At 36.5% G+C, this 21,423-nt stretch overlaps 1 protein-coding gene across 2 annotated transcripts; it reads left to right on the top strand.

Moving 5' to 3' along the window:
* The first annotated feature begins 1,051 nt into the window (after positions 1–1,051).
* Positions 1,052–21,362, top strand: LOC113699542 (ABC transporter D family member 1-like). Of its 2 annotated transcripts, XR_011817800.1 has the most exons (29): positions 1,052–1,169; positions 1,435–1,505; positions 4,261–4,389; positions 4,573–4,767; positions 7,013–7,295; positions 7,882–8,106; positions 8,562–8,759; positions 8,914–9,368; positions 10,019–10,154; positions 10,237–10,315; positions 11,614–11,852; positions 11,977–12,281; positions 12,366–12,477; positions 12,565–12,720; positions 13,773–13,872; positions 14,028–14,136; positions 14,968–15,058; positions 15,854–15,978; positions 16,056–16,205; positions 16,301–16,373; positions 17,210–17,390; positions 17,476–17,634; positions 18,192–18,353; positions 18,440–18,670; positions 19,527–19,687; positions 19,811–19,863; positions 19,949–20,027; positions 20,339–20,583; positions 20,949–21,362. XR_011817800.1 is itself a non-coding variant. In XM_072057787.1 (28 exons), the coding sequence occupies exons 4-28, from the start codon at positions 4,706–4,708 to the stop codon at positions 20,423–20,425; spliced, it is 4,011 nt and encodes a 1,336-aa protein (XP_071913888.1). In that variant the 5' UTR covers positions 1,052–1,169; positions 1,435–1,505; positions 4,261–4,389; positions 4,573–4,705; the 3' UTR covers positions 20,426–20,843. The 2 variants fall into 2 exon arrangements, 1 of the variants encoding a protein (XP_071913888.1); XM_072057787.1 differs by lacking the exon at positions 20,949–21,362 and having other exon boundaries at positions 20,339–20,843.
* Positions 21,363–21,423: the final 61 nt, after the last annotated feature.

Raw genomic sequence — 21,423 nt, 5'->3', positions numbered from 1 at the left:
AATATATGAATTTGATATGATAATGACATAATTTAAGAAATGTTTTGTTATTACCCTTTGTGGAATAAGCAATCAAGGTACTTATTATAACCATTGTTTTTGAGTGTGAGGGGAAGCCTAATCATGGAGGTCTTTGATGTGAATCGCCTATAATTTGTCAAAAATAATTAATCCAAATTCACCACATAACTTGTCAACTATCATGATATTTACACCGTAATTTGGAGTTGTTGAAAATATTAACAAAAGGGGTTGAAAAATCAACTACTTAGTTAAATTTTGGCAAACAAGTGTTTTTCCAATTATCATTCACAAAAAGGACAGATATATGTCAAAATTAAAGAAGTACCTTGAAGTAGCAAAATTAAAATGACGGTCCTGCCTTTGCACCACTTTTCAATTTGGCATCTACATTTACAAAAATTTATCAATATCATCAAATAGTAACACGAAACTTTTATTTTGGTAGTGAAAAAACTAGCATTCATCACAAATAAACCTTATACTAGAAAAGAGAGATGGCTTAAAATCTGCACATCTCATAAGTGTTAAATTTCTCCCTCATTCCATTATGCAAATATACCCTTCAAATATTTGGCCTAATCAATCTTAACAGGTTATAATAATTAAACATTTAGAACAAATCCAAAACATTCAGAATAAATCCTATTTTACCATTATCAGTTAGAATAAGTGTACTAAATATTCAACGCAAAAAAAAAAATTACTCAGCATTAGCGTGGTTAAATCTTTATTATTACTCAGCATTAGTATTTTATCATATTTTCAGAGTCTTCTCCACTATCAAATCCGGGATTCAAATCTTTTATCCGATTGCTCGCCGAGTTTCGAGTAGGAATGGAAAGGTTTAAAGGTAAAAAAAAAAAGAAAAAAAAACTTGCTGATTAAATTGAAATGACGAGGAAAATGCTAAATGTTTACTTTTCAAAGTTGAACTTTTAGAAAAGTCAAACATAAGATGAACGAAAATGACACGTGCTGCTAGTATATTGTCTAATCTCTCCCCCCAAAATTAATTAAATCTTTACCCAATTCGTCATTTCCGTCTTCTCATCAAATATCTGCACCGTCTTGACGAGTAGCCTAGCTGGCTTCATTCTCGACTTGCCCCACATTTTTCTTGGGAAGTTTGTTTATATTTTATTCCGGTACTCTTTCTTTCCTCCTTTTCTCCTGCTGCCGGTTCAAATCACACGATTTTGATTCATGATTTTAATAAACAAACTAAAATAAAATATTCTTGCAGAGTCAATTATATTATTATCATTATTACTTAGAATTAACTATAGTATGAAGATTATGAAAACCGGAATATGAGATTCTAGGGCTCAACTGTTCCTCCTTGGACTCTAATTTTAACTCTTAGCAGATCTTCAATTCACTTGCTTGCCTGATTGGAAGTTTTCCTGGCAGCTTATATGATTATTGATTACTCTTCCTCAGCTGAAACGCAGTCGTTTCCAAGCTTCTTCATTGATCACCAGGTTAGCTGAATTTCTTGCTCCTTCATCTGTTTGTATGTGTTTATTAATGCCTCTAGTTAAATACAGTAATAATTGCTGCTTAGAAAACTCAAGAAATTTAAGAAAAGTGAGTTTTTTTCCCCTTTTCCTTGGTTGTGGATTTTTTTGTGGGTGATTTGTGTTTTTTTTTTTTTTTCTTGGTGAAAGACATTTATATACTGATTTACGGGAATAATTGAAGAGAAATCTGGGTTGGAGTTTAGTTAAATTTTGGATTAGGCGATTGAAATTTCAGGTTTTTAGTTTTGAAACGAGCTCTTTTAAGGTAGATAATATGAGGACAGGATCGTTATAGGATTACATGATGCATTTTTTGGATCCGTGAATTTGATTAATTTTGTCATTTATGAATAATTTATGCTTTTTTTTTTGTGAATTTGATTAATTTGTTTTAATTGTTTGTAGCAAGGCAGGGAAGTGGTTTGAGAAGCTTACTGGCTAATTCATTAGTATTATTTTTGTTTACTTTCATTACTATTGGCCACATGGAATTGGAGGTTTAAGGAAAAATATGGGCCCAGCATAAATTATGATCACCACTCAAAATTCAGATAGAACTTGGCGAATAGGTACTTTATGTCACGAATTTTGTAGTAAAGTTCCCTTTTGTCGTGGCGTCCAGCGGCCTTCTGAGAATGGAGGAATTATTTATGACTAAGTTTCATTTTATTGAGGGGATGCATATTTATTGCGCCTCGTGGACTTTCTTGTTATGTTTTCCGACAGTTATGCCAAATGTTTTGTGCTTTCAAGAATTTTAATACGTTAGAAGCTCGTGGGAATTGCAGGCAGTGTATCTTTGATTCCGTTTTTGTTTTTGCCTTTTGGGTTTTTGATTAGTCATCTTATCGACTGACGTGTATGTTCAAGATTCTAATACTTCTACAGTTGTTCTTCCCTTTTCCTAGTCAAGCATAGTGGTACTTTTCTGCCCTTTGTGATGCTAAAATAGGAGTACTTTTCACAGATGTATGGAATTATTTAGCAAGTGTAAAATAGGAATATTAACTTGGCAAACATAAATTGTCTCCATGGAAATTTTTAGGTCCAAGCAAGATGTGTTAACGTGTGAAGAAGGTTACACGTAGGTTCACTTTCTGAGGCTTTCAATTGCCAGCGCCTTATCATGCATCTTTTTAGGTCTTCTTTTTCCTTGATATTTTCTTCTGGGTGAGATTACTCAAAGTTCTTGTTGTAGTGCCAATAAAAATGGTTATATCTCCTAAAAAATCCCAATAGAGTTTGTCTTGTCTATGAATTTTCAGGTATTCCTGTCCTTTCTGTTGTTTTCTTCTCCAACAGAAGAGTGTATGATTCAGTGGGTTTCGTCCTTTTCATCCGTTAGTTGCTCCTGGAACTGAATAGGTGGTAGTTGTTGTCAGATCATGTCGATTAGCAGTATAGCGTCCACCTAGCTTACCTGGTTATGAAGTATTGACATGACGCGTCTAATTTTTTTGGAGATATGTACCTGCTAATCATGCTGTGTTCACCCCTGTATGTTGAGGTTCACTGTTCTATGCTTTTCAGCCTCTACCAAATACAGGGGTTCTTGTAGATTTCAGAATAAAAGTCAAATTTCGGGAAATATGAGTTTAGCCTGCAACTTGTGTTCTAGGGTAAATTAATCAGCTGGGATATGTAAATATCCTGCCTCATTTTTTGTCCGTTTCCCGTTACCACTTTAATAAGAGAATCGGCTTAATCTTGCCTGCTGACTCTCTCAAATTGTGATTAAGGAATTCTGTTCTATTCTTGTCTCTCATGAGAAAGCTGAGCAGTTCTTGTGTCATAAACTCTATTTTTCAGAATTTGGTAGCACTAACTAGCTAGGGCATATTTCAGGTTTCGATATGAAACCTAGGCATCTTTGGGATTCCAATATTGTATGTCTGGAGCCTGCTTCATCTCTATTGACCCTAATTTGTCAAGGCACCAGGAAAGGAAAGAAAAAGATACTAGCACAAAAACAAAAAGGAAAGAGAAGTGAAAAAAGTAGTGTCTGTATATCTGTTTGGATTGGATATGGAAGGAAAAGAAAGGAAACCTAACTATGTTGTTTGGAAAAAGGACAGATAGGAAAGGAAAGGAATTAATACTATAGGCTAATCAACAAAATGGTTACACATACGTTCATTTCTGTCCAGTCTTGAACAGGAATGAAACTTGAGTAATGGTGTAATCTTATCCCTTGCTTTCACTCCTCAAAAATCATTCCAAGCACAAAAAGTTTATCCCTCTTTTTCCTTTCCATTCCTTTCCTCCTATTCTTTCAAAACAGATGGTGCCTAAATCTACAAATATTGTCTCGTGAAACATGTAAGATTATTGTAGAACATTGCATTGCCGATTAAACTTTTCTTGCAAGATATTCCTTCTTTCTTCTAAACGGTCGTGTATTGGGTGAAGAAGAAACCAGATGTTGAATTTAGTTTTGCTGCTTAGTTCGCCTGGCTCATTTTTTCAGATTTTGAATTCCAATTAACTGAATTGGTTGGGTGAGGTCTTTGTTGAACTTGTTTTCACAAATTAGCGCCACTTTGGATTTTCTGAGAGCAAATTAATCAGATAAACTTGGTGTACCATCTATATTCTGTTCCCTTGAAGTGTACGTCGGCATTGCTGTCAGTTCTCAGTTTCTCTTTTGATTTATGCCAGCTATCAAAATATTTCAAAATGATAATTAGAGAGTTCTAATGCTGTATTGCTTTTGCAGAGTTTATATTGAGGACAGCTTTTAGACATTTATGATAGAGGGTAGCCAGTTTAATGCTCGAAATTAAGAAGAATACACTTTAATCTCTAAAGCTGATGGAGCACAGCTTGCATCATTGGCCTCTGAAAGGTAGGTATTAGCACTATTATGCACGCACCATTTACTTGCAGAACCCGTCATCTGGGAGTCCTGTTATTAGAGTATCAGCTGATGTATTTCTTTGCTGTCAGTATCGATTCTTTTGGCCAGTATGTTTGTTCCCTTGAATTACTGACTTCAACTTTTGACATATTTTTATTGCTCTTTTTGCAGGTCCAGACTACTCACATGAGTTCGTATTGTGCAGATTTTGATCAATTTTGTTTGCTTTAATTCCCCAAGGCATCAACATATTGCTATTCCCTGCTGCTGAAATTTGTAGTTGAGGAACGTCTATTTCTAAATCATGCCGTCTCTTCAGCTTTTACAGTTAACTGAGCATGGCAGAGGCCTATTGGCCTCAAGAAGGTATGGAATATGGTGCTATTCCATTTTTAGTGCACAGAACTCTTATTCAATGTTGACTGTTTGTGATCCTGGTAGTGAATGTGTGAATGAAGAGCTTTGCTTTGTTCTAAGTCTTCAAAAGTTGGTTCTATATTCATCATTGTTCCTTTAATTTCCTGATTAGTACATCTTTTAGTAGACTTTGACTGATAGAGGTGTAAGCCTGGTGCTGATTGGCATACCACTTGGTAATGTTACATGTTTATTTACAACTTTACTCTTGAGGCCCAAAATATAAGAATTTTATGTGTTTGTTTGGTTGTGAGACATGAAGATCTGCGCATAATTTGTGTTTCTGCAGATTCAATCTGCCGCTGGTTAGCTTTGCTCCATAACTGCGTCATCAATTTAGTGAACAATCTGAAGTTAATTACTTGCGTATTCTGTTAATAGTTCATGTCATCTTCTGTGCTTTGATTGTAAAATAGCTACCCAAAAAAATCATTTAGTAAAAAGCACAGACCTTGAGTTTCAATTTCCATTTAAATCCTTATACATGGTTGTCTTGAAACTTGGCATGATGGGAGAGGATTACGGTTTGCCAGATGTAAATTTGCATCCAGGAATTGGTTATTCTAGAATCTGGCTACATGCATAATGAGCAAAGATGCATTAGGTTATGCATGTTGTAGATAAGGTTGATTGTAGCTTGAGAATGTCAGAGACCTCTTCAAGAGGTACAAGAAATTGAGAAGTGAGAGGAGTAGTGGAATGAGGGTGCTAACGCTTCTTGTTGACAATCAAACGAGCAGATTGGAATGGTCCTTTGCAGTGATGGAGGAGTTTGCTCATGTATAAGGTGCTATAGTTTTGAAATGAATATGTCATTTAAATCCTGGATAATTTTACGAGTATACACTAAGTGCCTCCTGATTATTTTTAAAAATATAAAAAGCTTGTGGATGTATAAGTTTTAAACTGCAGCCCACATTTCTTTCCCCTGGATTAATGATTTATAAGCTGTATATTCAGATATTGGTCTGTTAAAGTTGAACTTGGGTATATTCACAGTTAAAAGACTGGCTCTGTATTGGCAATTGAAACTTTTTCCCAAGGTTTTGACCTTTATACTCGCCACTGGTAGCGCAATTTTTAGTGGGTCTTCTTTGAGTAGCTTTCTTTTAAAGAAAACTTGAACGGTGCGTCTTAAGGATTGTCTAGTAGAACCATTCCTTGCTGCACCTTTGTTTAAGGTGAAATGTTTGAAAGTATATACCTACCGAAGAGGGTTAAAGAATTAAAATGGGTCTTCCGGTACACAAGAAATTGGAAGATAACTCTCTTTCTGTCAATTGTGAATACGTTATCCTCCCTCTCCCATCTTACTGTAAAGGAAGAATGTCTTGGCACTCGAGCAACCCTATATAAAAACAAAATTTAGTGCTTGAAAGGGCAAAAGCAACTTGATAGACACAACAGTTTGAAGATGCTTCCATGAGTAATTTTGCTCTCAAATGCTGCTAGTGCATATATCAGATGCAATGTCAAATTAAGTATTTAAAGGTCCGAAAGGGAAGTCTTTATTGTACCATTGACTACCTTCAGAGATGATTTTTACATATTTAACTTGTATAATCTCTGAGTGTTGTGCAATGTCTCATAAAGATGATGGCCACATCTGGATTGAAGCTCTTTATAAAAATAATAAGCAATTCCTAGTTTAACTTTTCAGATTATAACTGGTGGTCACATACTTTTTTGACCAGTTTCTAGCAATTCTTTGTTATAATCAGATTCTTCTGTTGTTTTGAGGTTTCTACACCAGTCTGTTGTTTCTGATTCTTTCCATGTGAGCCAAACTGCACCATTTCTTCTGTACTTTTGTTGGTTGCATGCTTCATGGTTATTTTCTTAAGCAGTGGTGTGTTGGGTTCAGTGAGAATCCAATGTCGATTCTGGCTGTTGTTTCTGATGAACTAATTTTTCTTAATATTATTTATTAGTTTGTGAGAATTGGAAATGGGATCAGAATTATGACATATTGGTAAAACTTCTTAGATTTTAGGAACATGGCAAATGGTTAGTGTGGTTATTAACTTACGCTGTGCACTGAGATGTTTCCTGGAGTTAACCTACTACAGACTTTGTAACTCCTAAGCAATACCTCTGTTGATGCAGTCTTCGCTTTACTGGTTTGCTCATTCATTTTGCAGATTTAACCTTTTTGGCTCTTCATAACTTTAACATTTTTGGCATCTTCTTACAGGAAATCTCTACTGGTTGCAGCTGGTATTGTTGCCGCTGGTGGGACTGCTGCCGCATACATGCACTTGCGAAGAACTACTAAACAGCATAGTTCTTTGGGTCATTATGATGTACTGACTAACAGTGAAGTTCAATCAGAGAAAAAGGATGGGAAATCTAGTGTTGTGAAAAAGAGTAGGCAAAAGAAAGGAGGATTGAGGTCACTCCATGTGCTAGCTAGAATCCTTTTATCCAGCATGGGACAAGCGGGTGCAAGGGATCTTTTTGCACTGGTGACCACAGTGGTGAGCTTTTCATTTTGACTATATCAGTATATCATTATTTCACCACTGGGCATTTTGAATATATTTTTTCTTCCCAGCAATAAATTATTTTCTTCCTACTTTTGAACATGCTATTGTTATTGTTTCTGGGTGGATCACTGTTGGCATTTCTGGGAGTTGTTCTTCTACTGAGGGACAGTATATAACTATGTATAGTAATATGTTTTCCAAATACAAAACATAATATGTGTGTTTGTATAGGCATACAGACACATCTATGTGTTTGTCTGTCTTTGGTGTAATTGAGTTGCCTGTATATGTATTAGCAACATCCTGTTCCAGCAAATACACTCGCATCTATGTATTTGTGGGGCTGTGTTGTAATTAGGTTGCATTTATTTACATTATCAACATCTGTTCCCTCTCTGATAGAAAAACTGTATATTGGAACTTCTATGAACTTTTAATTGGATCTTTAAGAACGTGTAACTTTTTACCCAAGTGAATATTTCCAATTTTTGCTGTTGGCTCTTTTAAGCTTGGGCTTCTAGAAGCAGAGATAAAGGTGCATGCGTTTTAACATCAGTTATGCTTCAATTTATTTCAGGTCTTACGAACTGCTGCAAGCAACAGATTGGCGAGAGTGCAAGGATTCCTATTTCGTGCTGCTTTTCTTCGACGTGTACCAACATTTTTCCGTCTTATTTTTGAAAATGTCTTGCTATGTTTCCTTCAGTCAACTTTGCATTCTACCTCAAAGTACATAACAGGGACCTTAAGTTTGCGGTTCAGAAAGATACTGACAAAGCTCATCCATGATCAATATTTTCAGGTGGGCTTAGTTCTGTTGACAGATCATTCTAAAGTAACCACCCTCCATAAACTATCTGTCATCTGATGTTTTGTTTACTTCTCACCACAAAAAAAAAAAAAGTGTGCACTTTTGTCTTTCTTACATGGTCTGTTTAGATACTTGAGTGTCTTGTTGGAAAAAGTTGTTGATGCAGCCATATGTAGGATGGTAGGAGTATTTGCATATATTAAAGAATCAGGGAATCTACATTTTGCTTCTGCTTTATCTTTCTCTTTTTATTTGCTTGCAATCCCATAAGGTTCTATCTGAAACCTTCAAACCAGCTAAAGGAGATGGAGTTATATCTTTTACTGAATCAAGAAGACTGCAATGGAGCAGTTCTTCACTGTTAATTTCTTAATCTCTACATTCCTGTTTATAAGTTTCTTAGGTTGATTTCTTTGCTGCTTACTGTGATTGTTGGTGGGTTTCAGGATATGGTATACTACAAGATATCCCATGTTGATGGTCGGATAAGTAACCCTGAACAAAGAATTGCTAGTGATGTTCCAAGGTTCTGCTCAGAGTTGAGTGACCTTGTACAGGAGGATCTCATTGCTGTTACTGATGGTCTACTTTATGCTTGGCGATTGTGCTCATATGCTAGCCCAAAATACATCTTCTGGATACTGGTAATTATCATGTTTAGACTCTTTTTGCTTGTATAATTTGATCATGCCTTTGCTGCTAAAGCCATTTCGTAGCTCATCTGCTTGTGTTCTTTCACATCAGTCTTGTAGTTATCACCAAAGTGGAGAAGTTTACTGTTTCTGTGCTACTTTCCAGGCTTATGTCTTGGGTGCAGGAGCGATGATACGAAACTTTTCACCTGCATTTGGGAAACTAATGTCCAAAGAACAACAATTGGAAGGGGAGTATAGGCAGCTGCATTCACGATTGAGGACACATGCCGAAAGCATTGCATTTTATGGTGGTGAAAATAGAGAAGATTCTCATATTCAACAGAAGTTTAAGAATCTGGTTCGCCATATGAGTGTTGTCCTTCATGATCATTGGTGGTTTGGCATGATTCAGGACTTCTTATTGAAGTATCTTGGTGCTACTGTTGCTGTTATCCTGATTATTGAGCCCTTCTTTTCGGGAAAACTAAGACCTGACTCTTCAACTTTAGGTCGTGCAGAGATGTTAAGTAATCTAAGATATCATACAAGTGTCATAATATCACTGTTCCAGTCCCTTGGCACTCTTTCCATAAGTTCAAGAAGGTTGAACCGTTTAAGGTATAAAATGAATTGTTTTTGATGTTTTGTTGAAATTTTGTAAGGTAGGCGTCATTTTCACAAAATTCAAAAAAGAGCCATGTTTTATAGGCCTACTGCTACGTTTGGGTGCACAGGACTGTAGATTGCATGGGGCCTAAGTTTTTTGCATTTTTGCTATGCTCAGTTGGGAATCTTTATAACTAAAACAGCTCTCAAATTTGCTTTTTGTATGAAAGTTCTTACATAATAAATTCAAGATGAGCTCATAGCCCTTCTATCATTGACAGTGCCATTTGTTGACCTATGGTAGACTCATAGTAATAGAAGAACAATCACTACATTAGTTGCAATAAAAGCAAAAAAAGAAACAAGGGGGAAAGGGGGACAAAATGATGCTGCATTGGTTGCCATGCACCAGCAACATTTGTAATTGGAATTTGATGACGGTGTCGTAGTTATGTTGAAGAGCACAATAAGCTAGTTGTAATAGTACAATATTCTGCATTTTAGTCTAGAAGGGGAAACTGGGAGGAACTGAATGTGGTAGTGTTGTCATGGACATGAAACTTTTGCATTATTTACTTGGTGTGGTTGTAGCTTGTGCTTTTGGTGTTTGGAAATCATGGAAAAAGAAATCATGTACTGAGTAGCTCCTCTAATTTTTGCAGTGGGTATGCAGATCGCATTTATGAACTGATGGCTATATCTAGAGAACTTGGTCCACGTGATGTATCTTCTCCGCAAACAAATGGGACCAAGAATTATGTTAGTGAAGCAAATTATATTGAGTTTGACAATGTCAAGGTAATTTTGGTACATACATACTTTTTTTTGGGTGCTTCGGAATCATATTTTCTATGTCCTCAAGCATCGTAAAAACTTACAGGTGGTTACTCCAACGGGTAATGTGTTGGTGGAGGACTTGTCTCTAAAGGTTGAAACAGGATCTAATCTTTTGATAACAGGTACTTGTGATGAAACTGTTTTATTTTGTTTCAAGTGCCTGTTGCATTTCCTCTTATTGTGTTCTTTAAGCATAGTGTAGTTGGCTAATGTTTCAAATGGTACAAAGAATAGGACTCCTTGGCTTTAAATGTTTTACCTTTTTGTTGTCCCACTTCTAGATGGTAGAGGCAACATGCATTTGTTCTGTAGAGTTTTGTTTAGGCATCACTGTTGCTTTTCGCTTCACTTATTTTACTAGATGTTAATCAGGCTTTATGTCTTCTTTGATCGTTGTAGTTCAATTTATTTTTAGGAGTAATTTAATGTTTTAAACTTGATATGTGATGTCTGCATTTGAATGCATATATAATTATCTATATTTCAGTCTGATTCAAGTTAAAATCTAGTCAATGCATGCTGATACATCCTTTTGTTTCATATGAATTTATACTGAGGTCCTCCTTACACTTGGTATCAGAAAGCTTGGTTTAGGGCCCTTAAAATGTGCCTTCCTGCTGGGGTCCTAGAGAGCGTTGCTGAAGGCCAGCAAAGACTGCATTCTTGATTGTTCTTTTAATTTCTAGTGAAAGGTTGTTGGCTGCTTGATTACCCAGTATGTCGCCTATCCATTGTAGTCTCAATCACTCTCCATGAACATTGAAAAACTGCTGGCTCAAAATCTATTCTTTCTGTAACAAGTATAATTAAAAGCAAGGTTAGGTATCTCAGTCTCCCAGTCAGAATGCTTGAATAGTCCTGGAATTTTCTGCCAATGAATTGGTCTTTTAGAGCTCGCTTGATAGTGGATTTTCTTTATTTGTATCACTCAAACGATAGCTTTTATATAATTTGTACATTCATATACTCGAAATCAGTTCAGCATTTGGAATTTTGGGCTAATGGTTTTCTATATGTTGGTGAGTTACTAACTTATGTGGATCCCTTCTTGCTCTGCTACTTGGTCGTCATTTCATGCATCTTCTGAGAAGTTGCATTTCTGACTTCTGAATGTTACCCTTTAGAGTCTGCTTATATTTTGACTTTTACACACTGTTATTCTACATGAATGACCTCTTTAATTATATCTTTTCTATACTTTGTACTTCTATACTTTCCGAATCAGTTAATAGGTGGATATTTGAGTTGATGATAATCTCTTTGGTAGCCACTTTCTATGTTATAGATGGATCCCTTCTTCCTCTGCTCCTTAGTTGTGATATCATGCCTTCTTAGAAAATTTGCATTTTGGGATTCTTAATGCTACCATTTGGAGCTGCTTATGTTTAAAATTTATAACTCCTAATTGTTTTACATGAAGGACCAAATGGTAGTGGCAAGAGCTCACTTTTCCGAGTTTTAGGAGGCCTCTGGCCGCTAGTGTCAGGACATATTGTTAAACCTGGAGTTGGTTCTGATCTTAATAAAGAAATCTTCTATGTGCCACAACGACCATACACAGCTGTCGGAACTTTACGAGACCAGTTAATCTATCCTCTTACTGCAGACCAAGAGGTTGAACCTCTGACACGTGATGGAATGGTTGATCTACTGAAAAATGTAAGAGTTTGTTTAAACCATGCGTGAGGTGATCTTCTGTAAGGTTATTTAATCATCTGATAATTGTTGATTTGAAGAATTTTATTTGGGTTTTGATCAAGTGCAATCTTTCTTCATTCTTCAGGTTGATCTTGAATATCTGTTGGATAGATACCCGCCTGAGAAAGAGGTAAACTGGGGTGATGAATTATCTCTAGGGGAGCAACAAAGGTTGGGAATGGCTAGACTCTTTTACCATAAACCCAAATTTGCTATTCTTGATGAGTGTACCAGTGCTGTGACAACTGATATGGAAGAACGCTTCTGTGCTAAAGTTCAAGACATGGGAACATCATGTATAACAATATCACATCGTCCTGCACTGGTTGCATTCCATGATGTAGTCTTGTCTTTGGATGGTGAAGGAGGCTGGAGCGTTCACTATAAGAGGTAGCAAAGTTGACAAATATTTCTCCATGCAAGGTTTTGTGAGTTTCTAGAATTTTGCTTATCGGTGTTAAATGAATTCTACAGGGCAGATTCTCCAGCTCTTGCTGAATCTGAGTTCAATAAGGAGAAGCACTCTGAAACAGACCGCCAAAGTGATGCAATGACAGTTCAACGTGCTTTTGCCAACAAAAGAAAGGTCTTTGAGTTTTAGCCTCTTGTATGTTATTATTTACTGGTCCGAGTTTTAATTTATACCATGTTAACTTCCTTTTTGTCTTTTTAGGATTCAGCATTTTCGGATTCAAAGTCTCAATCATATTTTCCTGAGCTGTTAGCAGCATCTCCAATTGAGGATAAGTGCCCACTCCCTCTCTTTCCTCAACTGCAAATTGTTCCTACAGCATTGCCTCGTAGAGTAGCTGCTATGTCTAAAGTTCTGGTGAGTGAAGCTTCTTTGCCTGCCATGAAAAAGTATCATGTGCTACTTTGTTATTGGAATATGTCTTCACTTTTTATTTTTTCTTGTGATTGGGGGGAGGGGTGTGGTGAATTTGCTCTCTTGCAGTTTCTTAACGTGTTGAAATACCTATTGTTTTCATGGAAATGGACTGCATTTGGTTAGAAAAGTTTTGCTGTGATGATTGGTAGCCTGATATGCTTGCCTTGTATTAGCTACTACAGTTTGTTATTAGCCTGATATGTAGGCTTTAGATTAGTTGCTATAATTTACTTTAAACACATTTTCTATCCGAAAAGTGCGGGAGAGAGCGACATTTAGTTAGTTTCCAAAGGCGTTGACTTGGAGGTTTGGATTCTACAAGTGCTCTGCACATGTGGCATCAATATTGGCTTCTAACACCATTTGACATGGATGAGCATGTTGATGTGGAAAAAACAATGATGTACTGAGAAGTTGTGTAACTGATAGCTATTGATTATTCCCGGCTCAGATACATGAAAGAGCAGATTAGCGAGTTTGGTGGGATGTGGATGCCCATATTTTATGCTGTTAAAATATTAAATTTGCTGTGTGTATTCTTTTGAAAGAAGCTCTTGAAACTCCAAACATGATTTGAAATTGGTCAGGATTTATTTAATAGCTAAGCTGGAAAGCTTGCTTTAAAATGACTGAATCTCTGTGGCTTGTCATTTAATGACGGACTAGGATCCTAGCCCCTAAAAGAACTGTAAAATAAAACGAAAACAAAAAATTTGAAAGTAAAATGTTTAAATTGGTTTAGGTAATGCTGTACTATTCTAATTTCATATTTTCTGCTTTTGCAAGCAGTTCTTATGACCTCCTGATGGTTATAATGAACTTGCTGGAAAACATGGTAGCATGTTTTTGCCTGACATCAACGAGGAGTTTTTCTTTACATTCACTCTTCCCATATGTTTATTCATTGTTATCCTACAAATGAATATATTTTCTCTAATTGCTTTCGCTGACCAGCTTGTTTTTCATCTTTCTATAATTTTTCCCTGGTGTAGGTTCCCACGTTGCTTGATAAACAGGGGATACAGCTTCTTGCAGTTGCTGTGCTTGTGGTATCTAGAACTTGGATTTCTGATCGCATTGCCTCTTTGAATGGTTATTATTTCCTTTTTTGGTTCTATTTAGCTGCATCACATCTCCTGTTGCTACTTTGCTATGTTTATTTCTGTGTCTTCTGTTTTTGTGTTATTGCACCAATAAAAGGGGAGACTAGGACATGTTACTTAACTTTCAGAAACCGTTATTTACAGGGACAACTGTCAAGTATGTGTTGGAGCAAGATAAGGCATCCTTCATTCGGTTGATTGGTGTCAGCATCCTCCAAAGTGCAGCATCTTCTTTTATTGCACCATCTCTAAGGTATCTTTACGTCCTTTATGGGCTTCTAATCACATCGTGCAATTGCTATTTTTCTTCTTAGTTAAGAAAAACTGGATAATTTCATGGTAAATTTTGAACTTACAGTCGGTGACAGGGCAATCTTCGATTTTTTTTTTTTTGGCGGTCAAATAAAACATAAAGAGGCTTGGTACTCTTGACTAGTTTTGTTTTGGTGGGCAGTAGTTCTACCTGCTTGTTTGGTGCTCGGTATAGGTTAATGTTGATACTATTGTTGCAATTCATGTTTGGTTTTCTCTTAATAGCTTGAGAGGGTGGGGGAGCTCTTTAATTTTTATTTTGAAGAAATCCTTCTGGAAATGCTTAGGATTAATGGACCCTTCTTTTAATAGGTAGAAGAAAGGATATGCAGACACTATTAACTTTCAGTCTTTAAATATGCTTCCCATTTTCTTTAATACTTTGTCATCTGTGCAAAATGGCTGTAAGAACCTATTTAGTTAAGCCTCATAGTACAAACATTTGTACTGCTGCGGTAGAGGAAGAGAAATACAAATGCCATGCTCAATAGTGCACTCTTCTAGTAAGTGGACTACTCTCTGAGTTCACATTTTGCATTAGGTGAAATCTGTATATTTTTTTAAATTATGAGAAGAGTCCACTGAATAATTTGATCTGGCAAGCCATCCTTTTTGCCGTTCACTTGGGACCCTTTGAAAGGAGAAATATTGCAGTGTCTAAACTTTTATACTATATTTTTTGGTCATTTTGTAAAGAGTTCTAGAAGATAACTATTTTGTCAATAGCTTTAAAGAGGTAATGGCCTTTCTGAATTGTGTCTTTTGTCTATAGGCACTTGACGTCAATGCTGGCTCTTGGGTGGAGAATACGCTTGACCAAGCATTTGTTAAAGAATTACTTGAGGAAGAATGCATATTATAAGGTAACGAAGTTAACTGTATCAGTTTCATTTGAGCCAATCAACACTTAGAATTATCTAACAAATTTCCAGCATCTACTGATGTCCTTTTGGACTTGGAGGTTTTATCCAACCATATTCTGTTCTTTCGCCATTAAACTTTCAGTAAATAGCCAAAACTTCAAGTTTCAGTGCTCAAAACTTTGAAGTTGCTGGCATTTTGATTCTGTCCCTTTCATCTGTTTGATTTGCCATTATGACATATCTCACAGATTTCCTTTGCTATCAAAATGATGTGTTCTTCTTTTAGTTGTATCTGAGTGAAGTTCGTACGGGGTGCTTCTTTTAATCGGTAACATGTTTACGGGATTGAGCCATCTTGAGTTTGAACACAACAACTCACTCATCAGTATGTGACATAATGGTCTCATTTCTGCAAGTCTACTCAATCCTGTCTATCTCTATTTCTAAAACTTTGAATGGGCCAGGGTGAGCAATTATGACATCATGGCCTGTAATCATTGATGATATTTGACTTAGACATGATGGTTGGATGGCTTTTAGTTTGGTATCAACCTTTTTACCGCCTGCAATTATTCTGTTATGCTCAAGAAACAATATTTCATTTCAGTAGATCTTTTACAAAGTCAAGGTTTTATCTAGCTGTTGAAGGTTCTGATCTTCCTTTGCTCGTGTGGTTCTAGTCTCTACCCTGTCATGCATCATAGATCTTGGGATTATATAGCTTGCTTCTGTCTTATTGTTCAGAAGTTTGATGCTCCATAAGTGGGTGAAAATGACTCGAAAGAAACTTTGCAGGTGTTTCACATGTCCTGCAAGAACATTGATGCAGATCAAAGATTAACACAAGATCTAGAGAAATTAACGACTGACCTGTCTGGCTTAGTTACTGGCATGGTAAAGCCTACTGTCGACATTTTGTGGTAAGTACATGCAAGGCATTGTACTTTATTAATGAAATGTTCCTGCAAGAACTTGATGAATTAAAGAAATGTTTCAGGTTCACGTGGAGAATGAAGCTATTAACTGGTAGAAGAGGAGTTGCTATTCTATATGCTTATATGTTATTGGGTTTGGGTTTCCTAAGGATTGTGACTCCTGATTTTGGTGACCTGGCAAGTAAAGAGCAACAGTTGGAAGGAACCTTCAGGTCACTCGATGACTTATTTTCTGCTTTCACATACATGTCTCTCATAAATTAGCTTTAATTGTGAGGTATATTATAATTTTGAATTTTTTCATTAGGTTCATGCATGAGAGACTTCGTACACATGCTGAATCTGTTGCTTTCTTTGGGGGTGGTGCTCGAGAAAAGGAGGTAATTGCTTTGTTTGATATTATATCAGACTAATTTTTCTGGAGTTCAGTGTGTGGTTTCAACATGGTTAAATTATATGTAAATTCTCCTCTTACCAACTTATGTTTGGGTGAGAATATGGAATCCCTGATGCATGAGTTGCCTTTGCAAATTTAGCTGATCGCTTAATTTTTCATTAATATGAATGCAGTTTCCTTCATTTATTCCTGTAAACGATCTGATGCTAAGAGGGAAGAACTGGTTAAAAGTTTAAATTTCCCTGGTGCGCTATGAGAGTTGGTCATTGTGTGATGTGAATACTAGTATGATGAATATGTGCTTGAAGGGTATCTAATTGAGAGAACTTTTTGTCTATATTACAGAGTGGTACCTGAAGACTTTCTCTTTCTTACACGGAACATTTCTTTTGTGATATCCTGTTTCTCTTGTAAACTGTTATCTTTCAAAACATCTTATCCATCTTGCTATTATAAACTTTAATTGTTAGCTTTTTTGACCTCTTTACCACCTTGTTTGGCCTCCTTCGACTTCTTTCTGTCAAAGTTTCATCCTTTGTGAAGCACCGTGGCTAGAGAAGCTATATGTAGGCTTGGAGATAGCTGGCGAATCTTATTGACTTGGGGTCCTTTAAGAAATACTCAAGTTGGTTTAAATATTTCAATTTTGCCTCCTATTATCATTTTTTTGCTAATTTTCAAGGTACTTGCAAAGCTTTTTATCAGAGTTGTTTGTTGTTTGTTCCACAATGTGCTCCTGCCTGATGTGCTTGCTGCGTTCTTTCCTGGACACGGTAGCCTAGCCTCTGCTGATCCTTAAATGTCCCTTGTCCTCCTCAGATGGTTGAATCGAGATTCAGGGAACTTCTTTACCATTCAGCATTGCTTCTTAGGAAGAAATGGCTGTTTGGTGTACTGGATGACTTTATTACAAAGCAACTTCCACATAATGTGACTTGGGGATTAAGCCTGTTGTACGCTCTGGAACACAAGGGTGACCGAGCCTTGACTGCGACCCAAGGTGATAATATTTTGGTGATACCCTTGAAATCCTATAATTAGATATGCAGGAGGAATTTTGATATAATATCATATGTATTTTACAGGAGAGTTGGCACATGCATTGCGGTTCTTAGCATCAGTTGTGTCTCAGAGCTTTTTAGCTTTTGGTGACATTCTTGAGCTTCATAGGAAGTTCCTTGAGCTTTCTGGTGGCATCAATCGAATATTTGAGCTGGAAAAGCTTTTAGATACTGCTCAAGACGGTGTGTGTTTATTCTTTTTGTCAGCTTTCATGATCTTGGCATCATCTTGCTCATAGTGCAGCAGTTGAATTCAGAACATGTGGTGCAAACTATTTGAAAATTTGTCATGATTGTTCTCAAATGTGTAGTGATTTTCATTTGTGCTATCTTGCTAGAGTTGTTCGTTTGTTTAATTTTGCCAGTTGATAATATTGAATGCCACCTAGCCTTTTTCTACCCTGAATAATATTTAAGCAAGTTAGTTACCTCAAAAAATGGAAAAAATCTTTTAGCTCTGAGTATGTAAATGACATAAAAGTAGATGAATTATTTGGCATTATTTTGTTACATGCATGTCTTGAAAACAGATGTCCCTTGCTGTTTAAGTCTGAAACATCAGGCTATTATCCACTGAGGGACTTCCATGAGATGGCTGTAGCATTTAGTGGCAGGTTTATGAGCCAGTTGTCAAATCCAAGTGCTTAGGATTGGTCGATTTTTGTATTATTCTATTTCTGCTGTCTCTGGGTTATGTAAAGGATTATCAATGTTTTATGACAAAGTCGGTCTTCATGCAGAGCAATCTTTTTCGAGCTCTTCATTGCCATCTCTAGAGACAGAACCTCTGTCAGATGATATCATTTCTTTCTCCGGGGTAGATATAATTACTCCAGCACAAAAAGTGATGGCTAGGCAGTTGAACTGTGACATTGTGGCGGGCAAAAGCCTTCTTGTTACTGGTTGGTGGATTGCTCTATTGTGATTACATCTGGATGTATATACCAAGAAGGTTTTATTCACTTGCTATCTCTTAAAATTTTTGAAGGTCCAAATGGAAGTGGGAAAAGTTCTGTCTTCAGAGTTCTTCGAGGTCTTTGGCCGGTTGTTAGTGGAAAGCTGGTTAAACCAACCCAACAGGTCAACTCTAGATCTGGTTGCAGTATCTTCTATGTTCCTCAGCGCCCATATACATGCTTGGGAACCCTAAGAGATCAAATCATATATCCTCTATCACAAGAGGAGGCAGAAAGAAGGGTTTTATACTCAATAGATAAAGGTGATTGAATGAGTTATTGAACTACACATTAGTAGCTTATCTTTTTGGCTTGTATTCTGTATGATTGGTAGTGATAGTTAACAGAGGTCACTATGCCATACCTGCCACCCAACCTGCATTTTTAGGTTCGATTTCTTCTGCTTCTTTGGTGGTAAAAGTTTTCAGAAACCAGCTATACATTTGTAGTCTGACAGTCCTATCCAAATGTGATACTCAGAAATTAACTTTGGCTGTGGGGAACAAATTAGGAATGTGTCGAAGGTATTGTTATGGTATCATATATTTCATGATAGGAAGTTCAATGTGTATAAAAGTGCTAGTTAAAGCTAGATTAGCAGAAAATAATTGGGGCCAGCTTTTGTAGAGGCTGTCATATCATTGAATTCTAACTGTTTTATCAAATAGTAAAAAATCCATACTTGTGAGGTGGGTTGAGAAAATTTTATTTGAAAGGATAAGTAGGAGGATAATTAGTGTTGCTTAGTCCTGATACATTGTTAATTTACTGATTATGTTGGCTACTACAATCTTATTTTTGAGTATATTTTGTAAATTCTTAAACTAAGGTCAGGAAGAACAATCTGTGGTTAGATATGGGGTTGGCATAACTAGTTAAATTTTAATTGATTAGGCTTGAGGTTTTTGTCAGAAGGAGACGGATGGGCTTCATTTAATATGCTTGTGGATACTCGAAATTAAGAGCTGATAGCATGCATACCTCCTTCCTGTAAATCCTTCCCAGATGTTGTATACTAAGTCTCAAGCCACTTCTATCCATCATTCTCCTAAAGTCATCAGCTTCATTCTTACGTGCTGCATTCTTGCTTCTTGATAACATAGTTATTTTGAATGCCAGGTCAAAAGCTCGTGGGAACTGCTAAAATTTTGGATGAACATTTAAAATCTATACTCGAAAACATTAAACTAGTCTATCTTCTGGAAAGGGAAGGTGGCTGGGATGCTAACCAGAATTGGGAAGACATCTTATCCCTCGGTGAACAGCAGAGATTGGGCATGGTGAGCTGAAACAGGGACTAATCCATAATTAATAACGTTCACTAAGCCCTCTTTTGATTCGTCTATCTGTACTTGTTTTTGGGTTATTGCTTTGTTTTTGACATTGCTTTTTTCTGTTACAAGGCACGCTTATTTTTTCACAAGCCACGATTTGGAATACTTGATGAGTGCACCAAGTAAGCTGAAAGAATTTGTTATATTCTTTTCTTGTGACAAAGAAACTTGTGATCATCTCATAGTAATTTTCTGTGCAAATTACAGTGCTACAAGTGTTGACGTTGAAGAGCATCTTTATAGGCTTGCAAATGAAATGGGAATCACAGTTGTTACATCATCACAGGTGAGTAGTGGTTATTCTTTTCTTTTCCTCGCTCAATGAAGAGTGGATAAACAGAAAATCCCCAAGGATCTAAAGTTACCCAAATGGAACAGGCTAAGACTAAGAAATGGTATTAGCTTGTTGAAGAAGTTAAACTAGGGTTGCAGCATAAGCCTTTAACTATGATAATAATTAGAATTCCGCTTTAATAACTTTCATTGGAAATATGTTGATCTTGCTTTTGGATGACATCTTTTTATTTCTCCTTTTAAGCTTCATTTTTATCCTTTCCTTTTGACTACTCTTTCATGTACTCTGCTCTGTGCTGGCAGCGACCTGCATTGATACAATTCCATTCGCGGGAATTACGTTTGATTGATGGTGAGGGCAAGTGGGAGCTTCGTTCCATCGAGCAATGAGGGAACGTTGCTTTCTGTCATTGCCCTTTGCCGGTTCCGATTAAATGCTGTAAATGGACGTGGCCAGTGAGGTTGGTACAAGTTCATAATGCTTCCACTAAGTTGGTAAATTTTCTACAACATGGTGATGACCCGAAAGGTGCACATGAAGATAACAGGTACTCCTATCAGATTCGTTCGAGGCAAAATAGGTTTTTTAAAGTGCACACGTATTATTAGTTGATATCGAGTTTAGAAAACTAGGTTTAGAATTATACAAGCATTTCATTATTAATTGTAACATAGAAGAATTATGCATAGGCTTTACTACTAGCTATGATTGGTCTATCATTTGGTTGTAAAAATTTGACGACTAATCATTCTGATGAGCCCCTATCAATATAAGTAATGGGGAAGATAGGTGTCATATATTTGCCAATTTCTTTTATTTTTTTATTTTAGCTATGAAATACTTTAGTTTTCAATTGTTACAATTGGTCTCGAGTTGTGAACCTTAGTTATCTTCTTGTATTTTGGTTGCAAGGCTTGAAAAGTGTTCCAGATTGAGACTGATTGAAGGAACTAGGCTACTTTTCTTTGTTAAACAAGTGGCCCCCAGGCACACTCATCTACGTGGACATTACAGACATGCACACGCACAGTTCTACAGCTGTTGCATAATTTAGACCTCTAGACAGATCGTTTGTCTTGAATTTCTTTGGGTTGTTGATCGACCCAATCTCTTGCATTATGAATGCATCTCTTACTTTATTAGTATCTTTTCCTTGAAAGGATCTGCCTGTGAGATAGCAGGGATGGAAATGGTGTAGCAAGTAGGTACTTTAAATTGTAAGCAAGATAAAAGGTTTGTACGGGAAGGAATCTGAGATTTAGTTAGATTGTACCTGGGCTTCCTTTAGTCTGAGGTCATTGTTATCTGAGATGACCTTGATATTCAGGGCTTCCTTGCAGTAGCTTACTAAGGAAAAATATGGACCATTATTAGATAGCGATTTATT

This window comes from Coffea arabica, chromosome 7c (genome assembly GCF_036785885.1).
Source record: "Coffea arabica cultivar ET-39 chromosome 7c, Coffea Arabica ET-39 HiFi, whole genome shotgun sequence".
NCBI classification, from domain to species: Eukaryota; Viridiplantae; Streptophyta; class Magnoliopsida; order Gentianales; family Rubiaceae; genus Coffea; species Coffea arabica.
The sequence above is the reverse complement of the archived record's forward strand: the minus strand, read 5'-3'. Positions and strand labels throughout refer to the sequence as shown.

Coding starts and splice junctions, on each gene's coding strand:
- LOC113699542 (XM_072057787.1), top strand. CDS start 4,706: ATGCCGTCTCTTCAGCTTTTACAGTTAACTGAGCATGGCAGAGGCCTA. Junction 9,369..10,018: donor AGAAGGTTGAACCGTTTAAG/GTATAAAATGAA, acceptor TAATTTTTGCAG/TGGGTATGCAGATCGCATTT. Junction 18,354..18,439: donor CAAAAGCCTTCTTGTTACTG/GTTGGTGGATTG, acceptor AAATTTTTGAAG/GTCCAAATGGAAGTGGGAAA.